Source organism: Chanodichthys erythropterus, chromosome 10 (genome assembly GCF_024489055.1).
Source record: "Chanodichthys erythropterus isolate Z2021 chromosome 10, ASM2448905v1, whole genome shotgun sequence".
NCBI lineage: Eukaryota > Metazoa > Chordata > Actinopteri > Cypriniformes > Xenocyprididae > Chanodichthys > Chanodichthys erythropterus.
In genome coordinates, this window is record NC_090230.1 from 18340489 (window position 1) to 18356417 (window position 15929).

General features: G+C 36.2%; 1 protein-coding gene across 2 annotated transcripts; it reads right to left on the bottom strand.

The window, feature by feature from the left end:
- Window positions 1-1106: 1106 nt before the first annotated feature.
- Window positions 1107-15911, bottom strand: capn1b (calpain 1, (mu/I) large subunit b). Of its 2 annotated transcripts, XM_067396356.1 has the most exons (23): window positions 15784-15911; window positions 14954-14979; window positions 13370-13616; window positions 11371-11440; window positions 9392-9510; window positions 8136-8269; window positions 7892-8060; window positions 7668-7751; window positions 7495-7580; window positions 7348-7422; window positions 6882-7042; window positions 6624-6793; window positions 6511-6522; window positions 5995-6206; window positions 5776-5815; window positions 5273-5338; window positions 5135-5192; window positions 4982-5046; window positions 4791-4859; window positions 4613-4691; window positions 1963-2076; window positions 1811-1869; window positions 1107-1665 (listed from the first exon to the last, which is right to left on the bottom strand). In XM_067396356.1, exons 3-23 carry the CDS (start codon window positions 13613-13615, stop codon window positions 1639-1641), a joined length of 2115 nt encoding a protein of 704 aa, XP_067252457.1. In that variant the 5' UTR covers window position 13616; window positions 14954-14979; window positions 15784-15911; the 3' UTR covers window positions 1107-1638. The 2 variants fall into 2 exon arrangements, with proteins under 2 accessions (XP_067252457.1, XP_067252458.1); XM_067396357.1 differs by lacking the exon at window positions 14954-14979.
- Window positions 15912-15929: the final 18 nt, after the last annotated feature.

Here is a 15929-nt window from a genome sequence, read left to right on the forward strand (position 1 = left end):
TTGTTTATTTTGGCGCACTAAAAATATTCTTGTCACTTTATAATATTAATATTGAACCACTGTACTCACATGAACTGATTTAAATATGTTTTTAGTACCTTTATGGATCTTGAGAGAGGAAGTGTCATTGCCGTCGGATTTCAACAAAAATATCTTAATTTACGTTCCGAAGATGAACGAAGGTTTTACGGGTGTGGAACGACATGAGGGTGAAAAATAAATACATTTATTTTCATTTTTGGGTGAACTAACCCTTTAAAAATGTTCATTGCTCAAAGGTGCACACCAACGACATCTTGTGGTCAAAAGGTGGGAAAAAATGCCTTTGTATCCCAGATGACCCAGCCATTTTGGACTGTTTCATGTTAAAAATCAGTTTGTTCTATGAAAAGCGTATAAAACAATGAAAATAATTAGACTACATATAAAAAGTAGTCTTTCATGTATCATTTTACTTAAAATAAATAAACAGGTTATCATAGAATGGTCAGTTGAAGTACTTATGAACTGGGAATAAATACAAACTGAGCAGGCACAAAAAACTACACATGTATTTATTTATTTATATTATTTATTCTTATCAAAAAAGCGAATGACACTTGACACCTGCGCAAGGGTTCACGTTATTTGAATCCGAATACGAAGCAGTCACATGGTTGTGTGCAAAAACGAAGCTTTGGACGTCACAGATCATTTGGTTATGGCAAAACGTATGAAGCTGTTTCGGTTTTTCGTACAAGCTTCGAAGATTTGGTGTCAAATGTCACATCACTAAAGTTTATAGTTAAACACTTTCTTTGGTAGTGATCAAAATAGAGCAAATCGACATTTTAAAAGTAACTTAGGGCTTCAAATAATGATACACCAATAGGTGGCGACAAGTGACTGTTAAAAATGTATTTGTCATTGAATCATTAATTCATTCAAACTGATTTCTTTTTAAATAATTCATTCAAATTAAATATTTTAAGTAGACTGCTGCAATGAACATTTAGTCAGAACCTCTAGTAAAATACATGCTATATATATATATATATATATATATATATATATATATATAGCCATTAAAAAAACAACATGCCAAGAAGTCAAATTCAACCTTTATTTTCACTTCATATTAAGCAGCATAAAAGAAAGCACAATTCCCTGAACATCCTATAAGTTATTCTTTTATAAATAATAATTGCAGCGCAAATCACAGTGATCATTAATTATATCAAAATCATACACAATCAAGATAAATTTTTGAATCTCAAAAAAAAAAACTTTAAATATCAAGGCTGTAATGGTGCAAATGCTAAGTTGATCTACATATGCAAGGTCCAATAAAATACCTACAGCATAAGGTTAGTGGCATGCAGTTAAGAAAAAAACTTATGCTACTCTCTGAAATGCTACAATATATGTTTAAATTTACATTTAATGGTTCATAATTGATAAATGCATCTTGCATAACGAGGTGTCCCTTCTTAATCAAAAAGCATTTAGTGCCATAAGCTGATGTGATGGTTTGGTTGGTGTGTTTTAAGGCAGTATGTACTGTATTGCTCAGGCATCTTTGGGTGTAATGGCTTAAAGCTGCAGTTGAGGGAGTGTGATTTTGGCCCTTCTTGTCCAGCACAATATGATCGTCACACATCATCCACACATGGTCATGTACAGCCACTGTTGGGGAGGGCAAGAGGGTTAATGGATTCATTTTCTTTTCTTAAGAACATATTAAATATACAATATTAAGACATAATGCACTATAAATTTTATGTCCCACCATTTTGAAAAACAGACACTTAGAGGGTAAGAAATGACCCACCTCACTTATATTGAGTTCTGCGATGCCTGACCCCTCTCTCTCCAGCTCTCTAAAAGCCTCTGTTGAATACGACACATTAAGTATGATGTTTCAGTGGAATATTAGCTAATACATGATTTAAAAAAAGAGAGAGAAATATTTAAATGACTTACTGAACATGGCCTCCAGTTTGACCAGGCAACAGACAAAGTTGTCAAAGTCAATTGTATCTCCATCGGAATATCTTGCCACCAGTATCTGATGTAGCTTGTTATTCAGTTTAAAACCTGAGGACAAGGAAACAGGCATCATTATTAGGACATACACTGCCCTCCAAAAGTTTGGAAACACCCCTGGCATAGTGTGGTTTGGGACGATATCCAGCATAAATCCTTATTTTTTTGGTGCAAATACATTACAGTAACTTGACATTATCATTGAAGACCAGCAATAATAATTTTCATTTTGATTACAAAATATTGGCAATATATACATGTCAAAGTCAGAAATGCCCCTTTGCCAGCTGGTTTAAACTTGGCCCAGGTTTATAAAAGAGTTTTGGGTCAGCACACCTTAATAGCTTCAACAATTGATTGCCAGTTAAGTTTAGAATACAATGAACCAATTAGAATCCAGATAGCTGCTAATGGTGGATATTTTGATGAATCGAAAATTTAATTCAAAAATCGAATTAATAGAATCGAAAACATTTTCTATGTATAAACTGTTTATATAATAAAATATGTTTTCATAGTTTGTGTTGTCCCTTATCAGTGCAGAATTATCCCAAATTAAAAAGGATTCATGCCAATATTGTTCAAAACCCCACTTTTCTAGGGTGTTTCCAAACTTTTGGAGGGCAGTGTATATATATATATATATATATATTATAGATAGATTTTCACTGATTAACCCTTGTGCATTTATTAACAAAAAAAAAAAAAAAAAAAAAAAGTTACTCAGTTACTAAGACAAAAATATCTGTGTTAAAAAAAAGTGTAAAAAATGTAAAGCTTTGGAGAACAGACTTAAGTTTGCTCCCATTCTAAAGAAGACCCTTAACAAATTATTGTTGAATTGAAAAAAATAGAGGTTTTAGTTTATATTTTATATAAAATATATATTTTATAAAACACACAAAAACTTCTGGAAAATCAAAGCCATAAATCTAACCAAGTTGTGCTCCAAACTTGAGGTCAGTAGCTTTAAGATTTTGCAGTAAGATTTTGTTTGGTTTTTGTATCAAATTTTCCCCAATAGATGGAAGCAAAGCTTTACTGGTAAACAGCGCTGAGATTTGTGATTTGCAGTACAGTATATTCTCTCTCTCTCAAAAAAACAATATATAATATTTTTAGTACAAACATACACATTTAGTACACACACGCACTCACTCACATATTTGGATGACATTCATATCAACGCACCCACAACAATTATTGCTGCATAATTTATCCAATTGGCTCTTTAATACGCAGAAGCAGAAAACAGGAAAAGGTGAGTATTTGCTCTAAAGGCGAAACCTGAGAAAATGGCGCCATCTGGTAAAAAAATAAATAAATAAAAACTTTAATTCTGAAGCCGTTATTATGGAAGAGGATTAGGGCCAAGCAATTATAAAAAAATAAAACCATCTCGAGATTAAAGTTGTTAAATTTCGAGAAAAAAGTTGAGATAAAATGTTAAGAATAAACTCGTTAAATTGAGAAAAAAGTCGAGATAAAATGTTGAGAATAAACTCAATAAATTACGAGAGAAAAGTTGTTAAATTATGAGAACAAATTCATAATTTAACAACTTTTTTCTCGTAATTTATTGAGTTTATTCTCAACATTTTATCTCGACTTTTTTCTCGAAATTTAACAACATTTTTCTCATAATTTAACTAATTTGTTCTCGTAATTTAACGACTTTATTCTCAACATTTTATCTCAACTTTTTTCTCGAAATTTAACGAGTTTTTTTCTCGAAATTTAACAAATTTAATTTTTTTATTATTGCTTGGCCCTAATCCTCTTCCGTACATTTTAATGGGTTTCAATGGGGACATTTTTGTCCTTAAGGCTCTAAGTGTAACTATTTGTGTACCTAATCTAAAATATATTTATGAAAGGGAATGAGGGTGAAATTTAAAGTACAATAAAATTCCAATAAAAATACACACTTCTGCCAAAATTTATGCACTTGGCATTAACACAAAAATGATCAAAAGACAAAATTAAAAAAGACAAAAATGTCCTTAAGGATGCACAAGGGTTAAACACAAATTTAATTTGACCTATCCTGATATATGCTCTTGAAATCCCAAGATAGATTGATTTACTCTATCCCTATTTCCAGTAGCTGCATGAAAACATTCATAAACTCTTATGAGCCGATTCACTCTTGGGAGTCAAAAATGTACAACATAACCTGCGTAAACCGTTTCATGAGCAAATTACTCTTTTTTGTTTCTGTTTAGTGAATCAAAAACATACAGCCTGATGCCTGAAAGAATGACTCTCATGAACTTAGATTACAGCTCGATTCCCGAAACGATATGCAAGTAAAAGGGACATTATAACTGAAATATATTGAAATGAATTTGAATCAAATCATTTTGTTAAACACATCTGTTTTAGAGATTACGCATGGGTATCCATACAGATCTTCTGATTCGATTTTGATTCAGCTCTTGACTCAATTCTGATTCTAATTGAGTTTGATTTGAAACTGGGATGAATCAAAAGCTTGTGAATCACAATCACATCTGTATTGATAACTATCTTTAATCTCTTTAACCAAGAACATCACACAAGATAAACATTAAAAACTGTTTATTACCAGCTGACTCCACAGCCAGGCGCATTTCATAGGAGCTCATTGTGCCAGATTTATCCAGATCAAACTGTCTGAAAATACCCTGCAAATGAGATACAAGTTTGAGTTGCCACCATACTATTAACATACATAGTGTGTAGGGAAGGATATGTGATGATTGATGGAGCAGTCAGTTTCTCACCAGCCACTTCCTGATTTTATTCCATAGAATCTGGAACTCCACAATTCCCAGTTTTGCACTGCCATCTTTCTGAGTTTGAGTCAAGGCACATTACGGTGTAAAAGAAATGCTTATCAATAATCAGATGAAATGCATATATACACTATTTGATAAGCTAAAGTCGCTTTTACAAGTTAGGAATCGGAGGATACATCCATCAGGCTGACCATGCACCTACACGACTCCATGCCGAACCCATCTGTCTTCAAGTCCTTGTCTGCAGAACACAGAAGAGCAGAGGTATTTCTCAAGCACACACAGACACAGACCAGACGTGAACTCTTGAAAACTTCAGCTGAGCTTACGTTTGCCCACCACTCGGTTCAGAATGGTCCTGAGCTCATGAACTGAAATCTCCATGTCCTACAAGAGAGTTTAGATGAGGTTTAATCTAATGGAATACACAATATTATTAATCGAGACACACATAGAAACATACACACCTCTCCAGACAGCTGAGCAAACATTTTCTTAAAAGAGTTATCAATGTTCTCCTCTGAAACTTCCTCCTGTGGATAAAACACACTTTTATATACATTTAAATGTACACTACCCCTCAAAAGTTTGGGATCTGTAAGATTTTTAATGTTTTTAAAAGAAGTTTTGTTTGCTCACCAAGGCTTAATTTATTTAATTAAAATACAGTAAAAACAGTAATATGGTGAAATATTATTACAATTTAAAATAACTGTTTTCTATTTGAATATATTTTACAAAGTAATTTATTCTGTAATAATATTTCACAATATTACTGTTTTTACTGTATTTTTAATTAAGTAAATGCACCCTTGGTGAGCAGACAAAACGTCTTTTAAACACATTAAAAATCTTACCAATCCCAAACTTTTGAGCGGTTTTTGACATTTCCTAGATATGTCTTGGGACCTTCCTTAAATGTAAGTTTGTTCTTTTTTTAAATCATCTGCAATTACAGAAAAGTCCTTACATCATCTTCCAGGTTAAATGAAATCTCATCATCCATTTCTCTAAAAAAAGAAAGAAAAGAAAAACAAAATTAAGTTTTTCTCATAATGATGAAATGAAATTTCTGCAAAATGAAACACAAGAGAATCCAAAAAAGCTCATTTATTAAATATAATCAGTATTTCATACTACTTAATTGTACTATTGTTGTTTGTTGTAGTTGAATAGTCGAGTCACTTACTGAGTTTCTGACTGTTTCTCAGTGAAGACTCGCAGGACGAAGTCAGCCTCTTTTCCAGGCTCAAAAGTGGAAGGGACAATGAGATACTCGCCCGGTGGCAGTTTCAGTCGCGCACTGACCTCTCGCAGATTAATGAAGGTGTCCGAGCGCGCACAGGACGACTTACGCAAGAAAAAGTCCTTCTTGAGATGCACACTCTGGGAACCACGAAACTAAAAACAGAAGAGTTTTTAACATCACAATACAGTTTATGTGATTTAGAGGTGAAGTCTGTAATTTCTGCATCACTAAACAGACTTTTAAAATGTAATTGTTTTCAAACATGTTTCCTGAACACTTCCCTGTCTGTCATTGGTCAGTTAAACAGATAGCTCCGCCCCAAATTCACAGCATTGGTTAAGCCACTGTTGCTATGCTGGGCTGGTCGAAATACTCAAACAAACAAAGAAATGTTTTGAAAACACGGTGTTTACACACTTCACTTTAGATTCATATAATACTTAAAAAGCGCCATACCTCTTCAGGGATCTGAAGATGAGGAAAAACAGGAATAAAAGACAAGAAATTAGTCAAAACCATGATATTTAACAAAGTCTGTGACTGTTGTATCTCAGTTTTAGTCCTACAACCTCATACAAAGCAAAGCCGATGGTGTGCATGTCCTGTCCTTGCTTGCGGTAACGCCGTCTGTCCTTCTGCATCAAGGCCACCATAAAGGTGCAGGCCACCTCGTCATCCTCAGGATCATCATCTTCCTCCAGTAGCGTGATCTTATATTGAGGATTTATCCAGAATGTATCTAATAAAGAGACATGAAACTAGGTGTGTAATGCAGTATGTTTTAGCTGATGAATAAGTATCACTGGGATTGTGTGAATTAATCTCACTGGGGTGGTTCCTGCAGCCCCCTGCTGTACTTCCTCGTCTCCAGGTGCCGTTAAACTTAATCGTGTTCCAGAAATTTAAAGAGTCTTCACTAAGAGCATCTGGTGTGAGGTTACAGATCTCCAGACGAGAAAACTGACGTTTGAACTCCTGAAATGACATCCTGATGTGGGCAGAGAAGCAAAGCATCAGCAGCAGCAAAATTCTCTCAAGGAAAAGTTAATGTTTACACAGGAAATAGTGTAGATTCCAGGAAATTATTGATTGATTGATTGATTGATTGATTGATTGATATTGCAATTATTAATTTATTTTGATTAATCATGTAGCCCTAATCCAAAGCTTTGGAGGCGACTTTGGACTCCCAACATTTCACAATCAAAGAATCACTTCTTCTTGGGACTGACTCATAACCCTAATATAGAGTGCATAAACCATAAAGATCAGATTTCTATGGAGGAGATTTACCAAAACTCGCCATCCTCCATGTGGTTGTTCATTTCCTCTCTTTCTGCTGGTTCAATTCCATTCCACTCAGAAGAACTGGAAATGAAGTGCAAGTGTTATAATATGAGCATGTCCTGTACAGCAAGTCAAGTTCATTGGATGACTCACTTGTCACTCCAAGCCCCTGTCCATTCAACTTGCCCCCAAGGGTTTCGGATGCGGATCAGTCTCTCTTTGCTGCCACGGAAATTCACCTAAAAATAAAACAACAAAAGACTGATGGCAATAATAAAAAAAGGAAAAAAGTATGAGCTCAAGATACATTTATACGTTATCCTGACCTCTCTGAGACCTGTGACGGAGTACGCATGCCCCTTCACCAGCTTCTTAAAGGTCACGGCCTCCATGTCAAAGGCACTGGTGATCTACCAGACAAACACACTCAAATTACACAAAAAAAACCCTGTATTTTTTATTTTATTTTTTATTAAATCTTTATTTTTTGAATAATCCATAAATGTTGCATTGTGTCTCCAGGCCTGTAGTAGGCGCTGTGGGGACTCACATCAATGGAGCAGCCCAGCAGCGAGCCTCTCTCCAAGGCTTTGGCAATGATGCGGTGCAGGTCTTTGGGAGCTTTACGCAGCTCGTACATCTCGGCCACTCCACCTGTGAAGTCCTCAAAACCTTCGGTGGTGGAACCTCCGGACAGAGCTTCATATGAGCCATGCAGCCTACAGGCACATGCACACGATATGGTCTCTATTACTGTCGTATAGAAGAAGAAGAAGAGAGAGGAAGAGACTCACTTGGCATAGGCCTTCTCCAAAAGAGCACTCCAGAACTCATTTCCTTCTGCTGAGTGAACAAACATTAGCTCTTTATCCTTGACAGGCAAGCGGTCGTCAATCACGACGTCCACCCACTCGCCAAACTGCCAGAACTGCACAACAAGCAAACAACATACATATAAAAATATTGAAAAAAAAAAAAAATAAAAAAAAAAATAAAATATATATATATATATATATATATATATATATATATTACTTAATATTATAAATTATTAAAGGAATAGTTCACCCAAAAATAAAAATTATCCCATGATTTACTCACCCTCAAGCCATCCCAGGTGTATAAGACTACTTCTTTCAGACGAACACAATCAGAGATATATTTAAAAAAATATCCTGGCTCTATCAAGCTTTATAATGGGAGTGAATGGGGGGCGAGATTTTGAAGCCCAAAAAAGCGCATCCATCCAACATAAAAGTAATCCATAAGGCTCCAGGGGGTTAATAAAGGCCTTCTGAAGCGAAGCGGTGTGTTTTTTTTTTTTAATCCATATTTAAAACTTTATAAATTCAAATAACTAGCTTCCATGCATACTGCGCAAGTCGAATTGCGCCAAATGAGTAACGCCTGACATGATGTATGACGTAGGATGTAGAAGTATCGTAAGCTTAGACGCTTCTCACGGTTCAAACAAATAAGGCTGGGCAACAAACTCTTCTCTTCTCTTATATCGCAATCCTCCGACATTTTTCTTTAAAAAAATATCGTTTTATACTTCTAATTCATGACCGGTGTTTTGTTTTGCTCCGTCCTCTGCGCTTCCACGTTCATCATTACGTCATGCATCACGTCAGAGGTTACTCTTACGGCGCAAATCGATGTGTACGGCATTGCTTCGCTTCAGAAGGCCTTTATTAACTCCCTGGAGCTGTATGGATTACTTTTATTAAAGGTGGATACATTGTTTGTTTGGCCCCCCTTTCACAACCATTATAAAGTTTAGAGGAGCAAAGATATTTTTAAATATATCTCTGATTGTGTTCATCTGAAAGAAGATTGTCATAAACACCTAGGATGGCTTGAGGATGAGTAAATCATGGGATAATTTTCATTTTGGGGTGAACTAACTAAAAATAATAATAAAAATGAATGTTTATATTTCTAAAATATTAATACAAATACTAAAATATTAAGTCATAAATATAAAATTAAAGCAGAAATGTAATGTGTGTTCTACATTTCTGTTGTTCATTAACAGTCGGCTATGCACCTGGAAATGGAAGATGCCGGCATAATCGTCCGTAAAGCTTTGTCCATGAGGAACAACTCTGTGAAGCAGCTTGTCGTTTAAAGTCAGAGACCCTATGGCAGCCAACAGCCAACAGTCACCTGAGCGGAGAAAAATTACCACAGAAAATACTGTTACTGTAATTCATTTACAGCAGAAGCCTGTAGGCCAGGAAATTCTGAGGGAAAAAAGAAGTCTTATGTATTATAACAAAACTTATAACTGAAAACTTCCTCCCCAGTCCAAAAAGAGCATTTATTGAAACTTTTTCTGTCATATTGTTACTTGTATCTGAGTGAAATTGCTTCTTAAACAAAAAAAAAGTGTAGAGCATGACTTGATTTTAATCAATCAGGAATTGATTGGATGCTATTGGTGGATCACATGTGAATGACAGGTTGTCCCGCCCTCATGCCAGTAAACAGAGAAGAGATGTCACTGCAAGAGGGAAGGGAAATTATTTTGATAAAAGATTATGATGGCATATGATATATTTTTTTAATTATGTGTATGCATAAATCATTTATAATACAGTAAGTGCAATATTTTAAATTCCATCAAAAAAAAAAAAAAGGGCAATTTTAAATTGATAATGACTAAGTAAGCCATTCAGAGACTCACTTCCTGAATGAACTGATGCATAGCAACTGCCTCAACCAATGGCATGAGTTTGGGGCGGGGCTGTCTGTTTGGTGAACCAATAGTAGGTGAGAAGAGTGTTGAAAGCATTTTATTTTTGCAATTACTTTTGGTGACATTAAGTTTACCAAACTTATTACACTTGTAATGAAAATGTACCGTGGTTACCATAGTTTTAGACAAAATACAATTAATACTACAGCTATTGTTACTACTTTAATTCAAAATTAAACTTTGAAGGAGAATCATTTTAAGAGGCTAATTCTGTACAAACATTAACTAGTATACTATTCTATGGTTACCATGATAAATGTAATGTATGTACTACAATCAGCCATTAGGGGGAGCCCTCCACCCACAACCAAAAAGGGGGCGGAGAATGCACAATGTAAGTCAGTACTGTACATTTACTCTGGATGAATGCTGTTTTATCTCAAACACCCTTGTCAAAGCCAACCCGTTTGGCTGTGGAGGCTTGAGCTTTTCTATGTGCTAACTGAAAGGTAAAATGCATTTCTGCGATAAGCTTCCCCATCCTACTCCACCCAGTGTTTGCTGTTCAAACTTTGGCACTGATGAGTGCTCACCCACACCCTCACACACACACACACACACACACACACACACACACACACACACACACGTTGTGGACTGTGGCTTGCAGCCAGCAATCCCATAGTTCTCTAATGCTACACCCGTGTCTGTGTGACTCACCATTCAGGCATCGTGTTTAAACCATGGTTTAAACACTCCCCACCAGCCAGGAAACACACACAAACACACATGAACTCATTTAGCCCCCTAACACACATTTCCTCTCAGAAGCGACAGTGAAAAGATGCATTGTGATCATAGTAGTGTAATGAATCAGATTTCGACTAAGTGTGATTTGTGATTAAGTGCATTCATAAAACTAACTGTAATAAAGCCAAATTATATAATATATGCAATAAAATCTATCTAATATAAATTACATTACATTTACATCCACATTAATAAAAACATGCTAATGTGCTAATCATGCTAATACCTAAGTGTTTACGTCTACAATGTCGCGTTTCTGCAAATATATGATGTTGAAAACATAAGATAAAGTTATTTTTAATTACAAATTGGGAGACATCGTAACTCTGAGGTTTCTTTATTTCTGTGGCAACATTTGACTGCAAGTATGTATGAAGGTCATAGACACTGTTTTGCATCAGATTTAAGCTGTAGCATTATTCAAACTGCAGTGAAGCACAAATGAAGCTACTGACATTCATTAACCTGTGCAAGCATGCACAAACAAACACACCCAGGATCATATAGTACATACTCACCTAGAGCCCCCTGGCAAATATCTGTCCGTGTCGCTCCTCCCACTATGAACTGAGGATTGTTTGACAGCTCCTGCAAACATTACGCAAGCAAACATAACACATCAGTGCAAAACCTCTACCAAAGTGTGCCCCTGTCAACCTATAACAACACAATTTACGCCTGGTTACTTATCAAGAGTCTCATCAAACATTTATATATTTATTATATGCCTGTGAGGCTACATTAACTTAATTCAGCTGTCTTTCTTTAATATATGAAAGTCTATACATATATTGTAGTCTACAAGGATACACAGGCCAAGTAATAATCTGATGATTCATTGAAGAAATTACATTAATTATTCCTTGTATGAAGAAAATGAAAATATTTCAGCATATATAAACAAAAAAAATTTTTTTTCAAAGAAAAAAGGGAATATTTCATTTTTGCCAGTACATTACAAAGTAATTTCACTCTCAAATGTGTCTCAGTAATTAGCGCCAAATGTTGCATTTTGGTTCGCATGTGGGAAATGAGAGTTCGAGTCCAGCTCATGTAATTACTCAATTATGTTCCTCCCACTTAAGCCCTGGGTATACGTTTTTTTTACATGTATGCTAGTTTTACGCCGTGCAGTCGAACGCACAGCCTGCAAAGTATACTTCGTTTGACTCGTGCGTGTACACGGGCATTCAACGCACGCGCAGTTTTGAGCAATCTCTCGCCACGTGTTACAACCCATGTAAATATATTTGAATTCTTTCATGCTAGAGTTGAGGGTACAATTGAGGGTACTTTCTAACCTCTTCACACAATTTCTCGTCTATAGGCCTCCATTGTATCTGTAGCTTGCATGTGTTCCCTACGAACTTCCCTAAAGCCGCGCACACACTTAACGATTGTAAGGCCGATTATGAATGTAAATTGATACTTATGACTGAGTGCGCTTAAACACATCCAGTCAGAGCCAGTTGCGTTCAGTCTGCGATTACAGTCAGTGTTCAAATTCCATGTGTGAGTATATAAAATCGGCTCCAGTCGAAGGAAACAATCGGTATGTGTGTTCAGTTCAGTCTTAGAATGTTTCAGCTAATCGTTAGGTGTGTCCCTGGCTTAAGTCTACGCTGATGTACACTTCAAGCAGCTCTATATCCCACAATTCAAGTTGATTGTGATGTCACCGCAGATCCCGTTTAACTGAAGTGTATGATATATTGATTATTTTGGGAATTAATCGCATAATAGTGTATAATATATTAATTATGTTGAGATTTAATCGCATACTAACTGTAGCTACCTTATATTCACAGTCAAAGTTTATACTACTGATATTTTGTTTCATTTGTGTAATTTTATTTTTCTTCAACAGCTCATATACCTATAGGATCTTATATATTTTCTCCAACAACTTATAAGCATATAGAATGTTGCATAAAACAAATCCATAAGTACAAAAGGGGTTTAAATAAATCAGCTCCATAGTGAATTCCAAGTGATGAAGGGCTTAATGCGTTTCATTTAAACCTTATGCACGAGTTCCGCCAGTAGTGGGCACCACTCGTGCAACGTAAGTGTAGTTTTTCTTTGACTACCTTGTGAATCAACGCCCCCAGGTTGCCACCTTGTGGATAAACTAATTATTGTGCATGTGTGACCTGAAGTATGCACGGTTACAAAAATCCGCCAGTGCGCACTGTTAGCTTATCCTCGCGTACGTGTAAAAAGTGAAGTATACTTTGGGCTTTAACTTCCTGTACTCTCTTTACTATCCATGTCAATTAATGTGTCAAATTGTGCTAAAAATCTAAATTTGAGACTTGTCTTAGTAGTGAGTGCCCACTGTTGTGCCTTATTTCTCATGTGGGAAATGAGAGTTTGAGTCTAGCTCATGTAATTTCTCAGTCTTTTTCCTCCGACTCAGTGTCAAAAATAAAATAAAGATATGTTCCCTCAGTGACTATGCATTTTTATGTCATCACTAGCATGCTGTTTGTATAGACGGTGCTCTGCGACACTCACAGTGGGCCTTATCCACTGCACACCGCGTGTTTTGGAGGAGTTTGGCGCGAGCTCCTTGAAGCCCAGTGACTGGGGCACTGCGGGAAAGCAGGGGTCCTCAAACAGCCTACCGCTCTCCACACACTCCCTCTTCAGCTCCTCGTAGTCCTGGTTCAGGTACTTGAGTGCATTGTCATTGGTTCCCATCCCTTCTGCATGCAAGCGCTCCTTGTAGATATGCGACGAAATTCCCCCAATTGAAAACATACTGTAATGCACCAAAATAAGGTAGTCATTTAAAAACATGCTTTAACCCAAAGTTGATCCCATATTGTTCCAAACCCTTTTCCCAGAGTCTCCATTTACTTTCATTATATGGAAAACATTAGGGATACACCAATATGAAAATTTTGGCCGATACCGATAATTCTTTATATGTGAAAGCCGATAACCGATATATTGGCTGATAAATCTAAATCCAAATTTGTATAAAATTTTTGAGAGCCTGATTACAAAAACAAAAGTTTCACCATTTAAATCCATGTCCCAAGCACACAATTATAATGTTTTCATTATAGTTTTAATTAGCCTATATGACAGACTTGTGCTGCACATTGCAGTTAACTGTATTTTCCTTTTGGAAGTGATTTCAAGCATATTTCAAGCAATTCAAAACCATCATGGTGAATAGTGCACATCTAAAGAGTCTCAGCTGAAGGAAATAATCCATTATTTATCAGCTCTGATACATCGGCCAAATTTTCTTATTGGGCCGATAACAATAACATTAAAAATGTACATTTATCGGCCAATACTGATATGGTGGCCAATATATCGTGCATCCCTAGAAAACATTGTACATGACAAGAAAATACAGGTTTGGAACAACATAAGGGGGAGTAAATTATTACAGAATTGTCATTTTTAGGTGAACTATTGCTTTAAATGATTATAGCTCATGGCTCGCTTTTGTGGGAATAGAACCAGCAACCTTCTGATTAGTAGCTTTAACTAAGGGGTGTCCAATCCTGCTCCTCGAGGACAGTGGGCCTCCAGGACCGACTTTGGATACCCCTTCTTAAACTGCTACACCAAACAAAAGAGTATGAATGTGTGCATATGGCAGTTGGAGACTGGTTACTAGAAGCTAGCACAGATATAGCACCAATCATTCAACAGCATGCGTTCAATGTCTCTTGAGCATTTAGCATAAAGTGCCGCTGCTAAAAGGCTTAAGATGCTTGCTTACGTCTGCTTATGGTCACCCACTTTGCCATTATTAGTGCAGCAGCATTCATGCGGCTTTTAGTCCAACGTGCTGAAAGAAATGCCCTCTACAACAGACACTCGATTAGCACCCTACTGAGGGTGGGGAGAGGTTTGCTAATGACTAGCTAATGTCATGTTGTCTTGTAATAAGGTTAAACGTCAGCAGATTTCCAGACCCTGTTTGCCATGATTTCATGGACAATGTGCACGGAGGGCAGTTCTCGAAGCGTTGGCTAAAGGAAACCTCATAGAGCCAGCTGAGATAACTTCATTTAGTCCACATTTAACATCCTTATTTTAAACTGGAACTACAGAGAGACAAGATGGTGAATATACCTTCAGTTCCTTGTGAGGGCCGCAGGCTTGAGGAGAAAAAGGTCATTTAAAAATGTATCGATCAGTAAGAGAAATCAGTTCATCGCTTATTTGTTACCACATGAATTCATGTAAATATGGTAGTGATGCTTGTACCTTGGTTGGCAACAGATGGTAATACCATGGTACTTTGATACATATATGATATATATACTTTGATATATCATATATTCATGGTTTTTACATGGCATTCCAAAGTACTTCAAACAATATTACCATGTGGTACTGTTTGTTGTCTGCATATAAGTGTGTAAATGTACACATAACTGTTCATTTACATATGTATGTAAGGTCTAAAAGCACAGTGGATGTTCTCCAAAAATACTTGAAACTCTACCAAAATAACCAACTTTTAACTAGTCTCTGTGTGTCTTCTAGGTGCAGTAGAGCAGATCATGTGGAATGTAAACAACACTGGCTACTGATACAATGTCAGCTGACTTAGTGATGGGAAATCAATAGGCCAGACTGAGCATCAGCATTCTAGTGTTTGTTTTAGATGATGAATGAACACACCCTCAAAAACAGCTGCACACATTCACTCATACTGCTTTATATAGTGCTAACTGTTTGTATCTGTCGTTTCATTTTTTATTTATATGATGAACCACCCAAATAGTGTGACACGTTTGTTTATAATTATTAAGGTCGATTCATAATCACCAGTAGAAATTAAACAAATAAGCTATAAGAAATTAGTTTCGTCACCCGCTAGAAATATAGGGCATAGGTTTCATACTTACAGACGGATATCGTACATAGTTAACAAGGACAAGTTAAGCAAAACTTACCACCGTTTAGTTGTCTCTATGGTTAAAACGGGTGCGTTTTAAGCTTGCGGAGAATAGAGAATGATGAACGAATCCGTGGAGATGAGACAACAATCAGGGTACCGCAGTGCACGGCCACGCCTATGAGGGCGGAGCTAGCGAATGAT

Coding starts and splice junctions, on each gene's coding strand:
- capn1b (XM_067396357.1), bottom strand. CDS start 13,615: ATGTTTTCAATTGGGGGAATTTCGTCGCATATCTACAAGGAGCGCTTG. Junction 8,270..9,391: donor CCGGCATCTTCCATTTCCAG/GTGCATAGCCGA, acceptor CTTGTTGTGCAG/TTCTGGCAGTTTGGCGAGTG. Junction 7,581..7,667: donor CCGTCACAGGTCTCAGAGAG/GTCAGGATAACG, acceptor TTTTATTTTTAG/GTGAATTTCCGTGGCAGCAA.